A 10,714-nucleotide genomic window follows, 5' to 3' on the forward strand; every position below is an offset into this window, starting at 1 on the left:
ATATCTCCAACAGCAGAACATTTTAAAACAAATCTCTCAGGTGGAGGTAGTTATGACCATTTCCTGGGGTTGAGTTGCACCAACTTTTTTTAGTTCATTTCTGATCTTATTTTCTGCAAGCTTGTAAATGAAGAAGATATTCCAGACTTTCTTTTTGAAAAAGCAACACTTCACTACTGATCTCTCAGTTATGAGTGTTTTTTCCTTTTCATTTCAACTTTACAATGTTGCTCTTAGCACTTTATGTTGGCTTTTAGCGCTTGTGGCATACATTAACACCATGATTTCTTGCATAATTTCTAATACATCATGGAATTTAATTTTGGTTTTGCAGACAACTGTCACATGTGGGAATAGTGGCAAAGGAAAGAATTTCACTTCCTAGTCTTCATCACACAACTTGTAATGAGGTTACTGAAGTTTATTCCCCTCTCACAAGGCTGGATCGTTATCTGCAGACCTCCAGCATCACAGTCTGTTGCCTACCTGATTTCCTCTTTTCATTGATTCCACAAGAGAAAGGCACATGAAGTAAGAGCAGGAAACTTCTGATGGATACTAAACAAGCACTATGAACTTTATCTGGGTGAGTCAAAACCTCTTATTTCAAAGGAGCAATTTTGTCATTAATTCTGAAGTAAATCAGCCACAGAAAGAAGGTGGATTAACCTTCTGCTGCCTCCTAAGAGATGAAATCCACACAGTTACAGAAATACAGCAACAGACCTGCAGTTCACTTAGATAACCCTCAAAATAATCCCTGCTGTGTTACATTCTCCTGTTGATTTCTTAACGTATATCTGAGCACACTGGAACATCTAAATTAATTCACCAGTGTTAAACAGGGAAGGGCAATTGTTCCTATCATGGAGAAGGACAAATGAACTAGAAGAGGTTTATATGGTGTTTCAAGAACAGACAGTGCCAGAGGGTTTACAAGAAGACACAAAATCCCACTGGGTAGACCTTCATGTTTTTGAAGACTTTCAGGTCCAAAGCACAGCATGGACACAATGCTTTTCATTGTTTTCATTACAGTTTATGCCCTAAAATCTTAGCCCACACATCAAGCCAGTGTTAATCTTAGTCATAGCTAGTCCATATTCAGAAACATCTTTACAAGAAAACTTACTTCTTAAAGGCAACAGAGAAAAAAAGGTTGCTGGCAAAAAACAAAAAACACAAAACAAAACAAAAAACAAAACCAAAAACAAACAAACAAACAAAATCAAACACACAAACAGAAAGAACCAAACACATTGGCATGGGAAAGTCTAACTTAGGCCTGCTGCACAGGAAGAACTTCAAAACCAAGTTATGAGCTTGCTTTATTCCTTGTGACGTTTAGCTGAGATTGCAATAAAAATAGAATTTTAGAGACAGTAAAAGATACTGCTGCTTATTAATATATGGTTAATCTCTGCTGATCTCTTACCTTTTCAAATCTCCCCCCGTAGCATTAATCAACAAATCTAATAATTCTATTAATCAGCCTAAATAGGACTGGGTGGAGATAGACAATGCCTTTGTATATTTGCTTGGAGTATAATTCACAAGCTGTAGAAATCAAAAAGCATCTCACTGGCTGCATATGATTACTGTCATCACTGTAATAATATTAACGACATCAGTTCATTAACAGTGAGCCTCTTCCTACCTTAATTGCCTTAGCTCTGCTGATCAACCCATCTTGCTGAGCGCTTCCAATGAGCAGATCTACTTTCCGAAGTCGAGGGCGCTGCAGGGCTTTAGCTAAAGGTTCCTGAACGTAAACTCCATCCATCACTGGTCCCCAGTACTGGAATGGGCCGCTAATAGCTAGGAGCTAGGTTAGCAAAAAAGCAATAACATTGCCATTAAATTAGTTTACCCATGTCATTTCCCTTTTACTCTTGCTTCAGATAACTGAGTGATAGCCTTAAAGTGAACAACTGATCAGTTAATGTAAGTGCAAACTCATCATTGCCAGGAAGCAATGCTTTTTCTGACTGTCTCAGTGGGTGAAGCGAGCTGAATAGGCCAAGATAATTGATGGTGTTATAGTCATAAAAATACTGGTTTAAATTAGGGATTGGCTCTACGCTGATCCTGATTGAAAAAATGTATTGCCACTGAGTGTTTTAATTTGTGGGTAAAGGATTCATCTCTAGAATCACTTATATTGCAGCTTTCACAAGTTTCCCACTTAGGAGACAGTGCACTGATATCCCTCCCCATTTTCTTTCTGCAAAACTGAAGTTACTGAAGCTACAGACACTTGATTCCCCTCCAGGAAAACACCCAGGGGCAGACGATAGGGCACATAAAGAAGTAAAAAAATGAAACTTATTTTAATCTTGGAAGTTGTGATTAAAGTAGTGTAAAAGGATTTTAATCTAGTGGAGAATCAAGCTGTGAGTATTCATAGGTCAGAGGTGGATGTCATAGACATCAGCATCACTCCACCAAAGTTAGTCCAGTTCCTTTTTCACAGGGATTCAGCCCACTTTATTTTTTGAGCTTCCACACATCTTCTTGTCAAAAGAAACCTCTTTTGATCCCTCACCAACAACATACATTTTGCAATGGTGTACCTTAGTCTGTGCATCATTGAGGACACGAGCAGGCAACTGGCGGAGGCAGGCTACAATTTCCTCACTGGTGGATGAAGGGCATCCCACATCGTCAGCCAGGACTGCTGCTTGGGTCTGTGCTCTCCTCTTACTAATAATGGATGCTGGAGAAAAAGCTGAGCCTCCCTGGAAAAAAAAGGACAATATCAATCAGCACATGCTGTCAAAATACATGGTCCCCTGGTGAAGGTAGAAAAGATAAGAAGCAAAATCTGCCTAATTGGAGAATGTAAAACACTGGCATTTCAGTCATAAGAAACAAGTTCTAATGAACAAAGCAAAGGGGAGGAAGGATAAGTTGGGCCTTTTCCAGCTCTGCCATGGTTATTTTGGAAGATCTCTGAAAATTGTCTATGTTCTAACCAAGTCACAAATCTTTCTGAAAACTTTGCTGGAAGGAGACACATTCAGATAGGAGTGAATACAAAGAGGGTGCTGTGAAGCACATCAGGGAATGGAAAGCACATCTTACAAGAGGAGACTAAATAGAGTTTTACTTCCTTAACCATGGTAAACAAGGATTGAGAGTAGGCATGGTCTTTATAAATGAATCCATGAAGAAGATCTATTTATACCTCAGGACAATGCTGGTTCAAGGCCAAGTGGGCACTAAATATTCACAGTGAATGTAAATAAATTTAGGCTAGAAACTCTGGGATAGCTAACCCAAGGAGCACTGAGGGTTTAGAAAAGTTAACAGCAGATGTAGTAGGAACAAAAGTCTAACCCCAGCTTCAGAAGATTTACCAGAGCCAAAGCCCATCAAAATCAGATCCAATCTCTAGCCCAGACTCTTTATTTCTTTCCTACAGCTGTGCCAGCATGGAAAAGGTCCTCACTGAGAAAAGATAGTACAATATTGTTGAGTAACCATAAAAACTACTGATTGAAAATACAGACAAATTAGTATAAATCTGATAAGATCTGACCTAGAACAGAAAGGCTGGAATAGTTCTGACATGGTTCAAATGACTAATTTCCAAACATTCACACAAGTTTACTATAACTGCTTAGCTTTCGTGTTCTAAAAAAACCCCCAAACTCTAGATACATGATATGAAAGACTCCTATCTCTTCAACCTATTAAACTACTTCTTACTGAATTTGCTCAAAGCACAACTAAAAGCCTGAAAAAGCATAAAACCAGAAGGAAGTTGAAAAGAAACAGAAAACAAACAGCAAATCCTTAATTTGAAATTGCCTCAAACCTTTGAGCCTGAAGAAATCTGTGCAGCCTTGGCTAGCACCTCAGACTTTTTGTATATTTCAAACAAGCAGATCCATTGATACTAATAGGATAGCATTGCTCACAACTGGAGAAATTGCTTTCCAAAAACAAATAGAAAGAGGTTATTGTTTGGATGTAGAGACAGTCTTTTTAGTTCATTGCATGCAGAATTTCCAGTGCTACTACCTTCCTGAGAGGTTTCTCTTCCTTTTTAGGGGATCTGGAAAACAACCACTGTTATTAGCTTAAAGGCCGAGATGTAGATGGTTGCAGACAAGCAAAGGAAAAAGCTAAGATTGTCGATCTTTGGGCACTAGAAGAGACATCTCTGGTTTTAAGAGGGCCGAAAGACTAAAGCAGAAGAAAAAAACACCACTTGATCTTATTCCTCACTTCCACCCTCAATTTAGACTAGAACATGAGTGAGCAATGAATGGCCTTTATCCTCACATGGGATTTGCGGTGGCCCATTTTGTGTTTGTAAGGCACGACATTTACCAGCTGCTGACTATGGGCACTGACTCAGTTGGTCATGAGAGAGAGAGAAAAATATCTTTTCTGAGGGCACCTCTGTGTGTGGGTGCATCCTCAGGATGAGCAATGAGAACAAGCTCAACAGAACTATGACGGGTGAGACTGGAAAAGGGAGAACACGGCATGCCAGCTTCCTTTAGAAGAGTTGCTTCCTTGTTTTTCATTTGAAGCAAGGAATTATGTGTCTCCTTGGTATAGCAGAGAAATTAGATCTAGGATTGCACAATATTTATCCGCTAATCTGGCAAACATATTCTTCAACATCAGATCTGAAAGTGCGCAGCACATTTTATCAAGTACCTCTAAATAACATTCACTTCAAATCAAACCAAACAAAGCCATAAAAAACTAAAGGGCTTCAAGTTTCCCTAATTCTTGAAGTTTCCCAGATTTTGAAAGTGGCAGTTTCTGTGAAGTTCTGAATTTGCTTTATTAAAAGGCTAAGTTTGATAGGGAGAGTACTGAGATCAGATGACATACAGAATCCAAAAATGCACTGTGACCAAGAAAAACATCCTAGTACGTGCTTGATTTTGAACACATCTCCTCCCAGGGATTTTAAAAGCTTTGCAAAGTTCCCCTGTCTCTGAGATGCAAAACTTCCCTCATGTCAAGTAGTGGGTCAAACAACTGTGGCAAAAAGTTCTGGACAGACGTGTCTTACAAGTCCTGTCTGCAGAGGGAGAGCTGAAAGCCTGGACAGGCAAATCTTCATCTCACAGCACTGGATGTGTACGGGCTTAGATTATCATATCATTAGATATGATCCAAGCTCAAGAAGTAAAAGAAAAACCCCAAACTTTTGCAAAACTGTTTGTGATACGAGAAGAGTTCGAGGGGAATAGAACTTGCTCAAAGCCTTATTCTAGCTGTGGATATTTTCACTTCTTTGCATGAGTGGTTAGAACAGGCTTACATGCTCCTCTTCATTCTGTTTTTATTAATTCTGTTTTCCATGGTCATGGCCACTTCCTCAACTGGTTTTGTTTTCTGCTGTTTTTTGGTTCGTTGGTTGTTTTTTTATAACATCCACATTCAGGAAGCATGTCTTGCATTTGGGGGTTTGAAAGAGATGTGGTATCCGCTACTGTTATTCATGTTTAATTTTTGTTCGGACTGGAAGTGGGTGATAGAGGAACTTACAACATCACTCCAGCAGTATTTGGAAGCAATACTGTTATGTTCCCTCCCCTGGTACATCTGAAATACGTTTCAGGCTCTGGAAACAAGGCCACTCATACCACAGAAGTTAGGCAAGCAAAACTGCACCAGTTCTCTGTTTTTCAAATTCACATCACAATTCAGGCTCATTGTTTTCTCATCCTCACCAAAAAAAACTCAGGAACAAATAAGTGAGAGCAGAAGCTGGAGACTGCCCAGAATTAAATTTCTTCCTTTTTGAGCCTGCAGTTTTCACATTAAAAATAAATCTTCCTTAAACACTGTAGCCACATTAGAGGCAGGCTCAGGACACAGAGGATAACATAGCTGCACTCAGTGTTTCTGTTGGCCTCTTTCCCTTCAAAACTATAATTTATTTGTGTGATTAGTCCCAGAAATCTGTAATGAAGGAGTTGTGTGCTTTAAAAAATAGGACTATTCAGGAAGAAGCAGAAATACAAGAGGGACTGTTCGTTTCCATTACTTGACACCCATATTACTATCAACATGGCAGAATCAGGAAACCAAAAATCATGAGATCAGCTTAAAAATAACTAACACTGTGTTCTTTTTGTTAGTCCTTTGTTTTTTAATTATCCAGGAATTCTCCTGTACCTATAGACACAAGAGCTAAAAAAATCACTTTTAAAACTAACAGCTGAGAACTTATCCTGTGGAGCAGTTTTTTGATAGCAAACCTCTAATCAATATGAGATATACAATAAAATGATGAACATTAGTCATCTTGCCATCACAGGGTATTTCTTATCTCAGCATCGTTTAGAAGCACTTGACAGGGAACTGAAGCCACATGCAGTTCTTGTTTCAGCTGTCCTTACAGATGACCTGTTGTCATCAGAGGAACTTCCGATGACATTTTTGACAATGACCCGGACCAAAACATTCGGTACTGGACTGCTGAGAAGAAGCAGTTGCAGCTGCATTGCACAATCCAGAACAGCAAAATTACACTGTCCTCCTAAACTCTTAGGAAAGGTGGGAACATTATGATGATGGTTGGGCAATAATGCCTACTGTAACAAGTTATGGCATTGAAAATGGAAGGCAAAGCTTTCAGTATTATTTAGTTCAGGGACGAGCAGATGCATAAGCATTTATTTATTTCTGTCACAAAATTAGAAGTTAAGCTAGACAGTAGAAACTCAGATACTAGGAAATGTTGCAGCTCACAATAGTGAGTAGTTTTCCTATAGGAAAGATGGGGACAGACTTTTTAGCAGGGCCTCTTGCAATAGGACAAGGTGTTTAAAAGTGAAGGATGGAAAATTCAGGCTAGACATGAAGAAGAAATTTTTTGCAATGAGGGTGGTAAAACACTGGCCCAGGTTGCCCAGGGAGGTGGTAGATACCCCATGCTGGAGACATCCCAGGCCAGGCTGGATGGGGCTCTGAGCAATCTGATCTGGGTGAGGGTGTCCCTGCTCATTGCAGGGGGGTTGGACTGGATGAGCTTTGAAGGTCCCTTCCAACCCAAACTGTTCTATGATTCTATGATTGTATGATTCTATGATTCTCTGATTCAGTGATTCTGGTGAATGTAAATCAGGATTACATGAAGATGAATTCTTGTTTGGTGTTAGGCTGTAACTGGCTGAGGTGAGGCTGGTACCTCTTGCAAACTTCTCTCTTGGGACATTGTAGTTCACAAACCTGCACTAGTGCTACCCTGTCCACCCCAATTCTCCCTACAGTTCTTGGGCACATCTACTTATTCTTGTCTAGCCTTTCTGCTTCAGATGTCTCACAGTTCAGGAGCTTGTAGTTAAATAACACCTCTTGCTGCTATTCCACTAAGATCATAAAAGAACACATGGGCTATACTGGTAAGCTGTACCTCTGCCTCCCAACACACCTGGAAAAGACCACTGCTGTAGAAACTGCAATGTTGAATGTCTTTTCATTCCTCATTTACTCTGGAAACTCACTTCTGCAAAGATTTTCAAAACCGATTCACAACAGACCTAATGACTAGAAACTTCACTGAAATTAGTTTTTATCACCCTCTGTAAACCCAAAACGTTCTTTCTCTCCTCACATCTTGACCTCTAGTTTTTCCAACCTGACTTGAAACTGAAAACCATGCTTGAGCCACGTTTGTCTCTTTAATACATGCACTCCTTTCACCTTAATGCAGTTTCTCTGATGGCTACAAGGCTGCAGACTCCTTATGGAGAAGGTTTTCTGTCTGCTCAGAAGCATGCTGTAGACCAAGGGTGTCAAATTCATTTTCACCGGGGGCCACATCAGCCTCACGGTTGCCTTCAAAGGGTCAAATGTAATTTTGGGACTCCTACATTTATGCAGTCCTAAAATTACATGCAGCCCTTTGAAGGCAACTGCTATAGATGATACAAACAGCAACAACAGTAACACCACCCAAAAAGAGAGATCAAAAAATTTCCAACTAAAACAGTCAAACCTATTAATTCTCCAGATAATTCTACTTTCCCAAAAGAGCCAGCAGTACAGCAATATTTTCTTGGTTAAAGATGATAGGCACTCTCCAGGCTCAGATGTATGCAGTTTCCAGCCAGAAATATGTCAGACCATCGTGTTTGACCTCCAGGTAGCTAAGGCTTTTCCATTTCCTGACTGCTGAGCTCAGGTGCTTCCTATCACTTAAAACACAGCTTGTGTTTGACTAAAGCCTGATCTTGCATGAGGCATTTAAGCTGGGCTCAGACAGTGAGAAGTGGATACTGCAATCTCATTTGCAGTTCATGCCTGAAGATAACTGCATTGAAGATAACTGACAGAAAACTGCACCTTATTTCTGTTTGAGGATGTCTTCAGTTTCAGTTAATGTCAGATTAAAGGGACTGTTCATACCCTGTTTTTCTCCCTGAAAAAATAAGCAAGCTGCAACTGACTCCTTACCTCTTATTTCCAACTAGCTTAACAGATTGTTCTCTAAAAGACTGGATTTAAAATGTTTTCAGTGCTGGATTTCAGTATCCTGCATTTCTTTTCCTTAGACATCTAATTCAGCATAGCGGCAAGTGCTCACAACACACCAAGGTTGCAAGGCTCTATGTGAAGATGTAATTTTTTCCAGGCGTCCAGATAAAACCCATCTTCAAAAACTTGGAGGACTAGAAATCTTTGGAACCAACTCATGGAGTCTATATCATCACAGCTAAGGAGCTGTGTGGCTGACATATGGAAAACACTAACCGGGAACCGGCAGGTCAGTCCAGAAATGGAACGGGAGACTGATATATACATTTTTCCCTCCATAACCATCTAGTAGAACTGTGATTTGCAGATAAAAATGGGGGAAAGCGGAGGGTCCTTTCTCTTTTGTCAAAAATAGTGTTTTGAAGAAGGAGGATTTATTTTTTATATATGAGTCTTGGCAAATCCCTCTCTGCTGTAATCAGAGGCAGTCCTGCAAGTGCAACGTGCCCGTGTCAGGTTAGTGACTTTAATAACAGGATATGAATACTTTTAAAATGACATATAAAGCCTCACTCAATTCATATCAAAACTCTTTTCTATTTAGATGTAAACATTGCTTTATCAGTTATCATTTAGAACAAGTTATTAGCTGAATGCACTGAAAAGGTAAACCGTGTCTCACCATTGCACAAGGGTAAAGAACCACCAGAAACAGGCAGAAATGACACAGAAATGGAGGATTTTACTTCTTTCTACTGCAAATTCATCAGTTCCTCTACATGCCTGGTAGAAACCGTGGCTGAGATTTATTGTGTTTCCAGTGAAGCATGTTCTATCAAGAAAACAGAATCTCCTCTTCACTGTGACAAATCATTTCTGCTCAGCTTGAGACCTGCCCCATAGGTGACTGCATCTTGGAACATAACCTGACTTCTTACAAAGGCACAAAGACAGTGAGATCCAGCCCAAGGCAGGTATTGGTGAGAAGGATCAGGAAAAGCCAGAGCTCTGCCCCTGCCTGTTTTCATGTGTGGTGCAGACATCCCTCAACCTGTGATGTCTTAGTGCTTACAAAAACATTGTACATCCATTCGGTAAGGGCCATTAGGAAACATGCAAGACACATCCCTGCAGTTCAAAGAAAGCAATAAAGTCCTAAACAATCAAAATACAACCAGTGGGGATAATCATGGTGCATTATAGTAAAAACAGCTCCCCAGAGCGCTGGCTATAACACTGGCACTGCTCTGTGTTGTAGACTGATTTGCTTACCAAGATCCCTAATGCTTTCCTGTCCCTTCAAGGTGAGGACTGCTAGTGCAGCCCATTGAAGAGAAAGGATATTCTCCTAAAATTACTATAGCTCCAAATTTTGGCAGAGGTTTAGGAATTTGATCGCTGTCTCCTGGTTCCAATAATGCTTACAGAACAGCTCCCACACTTGTCAACTTTTAGTTTTCATCATCAAACATGTTGGCATTACAATGAGCACCTACTCACAGCTACTCTGGCATGCAGTAGGAACTCTGCTTGGGTTTTCTGGTGGGTTGTTTGCTTGTTGCTTTTTGTTTGGTTGTTGTTTTTTTAAATTTATTTTACTATTCAAAATCAGGTATATGAGTTTCTCAGATCACAATTTGATCATAAAAGCAAAGGTCAAACCTTAATAAATCTCTTTTACTTCTGTATTTATATCTGCAGTACTATATTCCTTGAGTGACTTTAGTCAGGTTATTTAACAGGCTGGTATCTTGTTTTTCACATCTCAGACACTGAGACGAGTGAGGTCCTGTGGCTCTTGCTTCTGCACTTTGTACAACTGATGTGAAAATGTGCTTCATAGACAGGATTTCACTCCACATTCTTTCATTGCTGAAACCAAGCTTAAATTATTTGCAGACAGAGGTGTTTTTGGGGTGCAAAGTAAAGAAAAAAGCAAACCTTGCATTCCCATTCAGGCTCAATAAGAATGGAAAACAAAGTTTTGTGCCTCTTCCTGTCTGTCTGAAAAAAAAAAACCTAGCAAAACTATATAAAACAAAACAGTTGTGGACTGAACATCACTGGATAAATAAATTTAGAAAAAAAAAAAAAAAGGAGACAGAGAAACCCTTTCTGTTAAGTAATGTAAAACAGGTTATTTTGCTCATTTTTTTTAATATCTGTTCAAACCAGCCCTGATGCAATATGTTGAAAGCCTCCCTGGTTCCCCTAGCTCATCGATAAAAAAGTGTCTTGAGTAGTGACTTGCAACAGGAAC

General features: G+C 39.7%; 1 protein-coding gene across 1 annotated transcript in view; it reads right to left on the reverse strand.

Annotated features, from left to right (window-relative positions):
* TG (thyroglobulin) overlaps positions 1-10,714 on the reverse strand; it is a gene marked incomplete at its 5' end in the record, with an annotated part of 161,899 nt that overhangs the window by 29,543 nt on the left and 121,642 nt on the right. The window contains 2 exons of the mRNA XM_080339625.1: positions 1,658-1,825; positions 2,574-2,738. Coding sequence (XP_080195751.1) covers positions 1,658-1,825; positions 2,574-2,738 — 333 coding nt within the window. The remainder of the gene's footprint in view (positions 1-1,657; positions 1,826-2,573; positions 2,739-10,714) is intronic.

Source organism: Nesoenas mayeri, assembly GCF_963082525.1.
Source record: "Nesoenas mayeri genome assembly, chromosome: 2".
Taxonomy (NCBI): Eukaryota; Metazoa; Chordata; class Aves; order Columbiformes; family Columbidae; genus Nesoenas; species Nesoenas mayeri.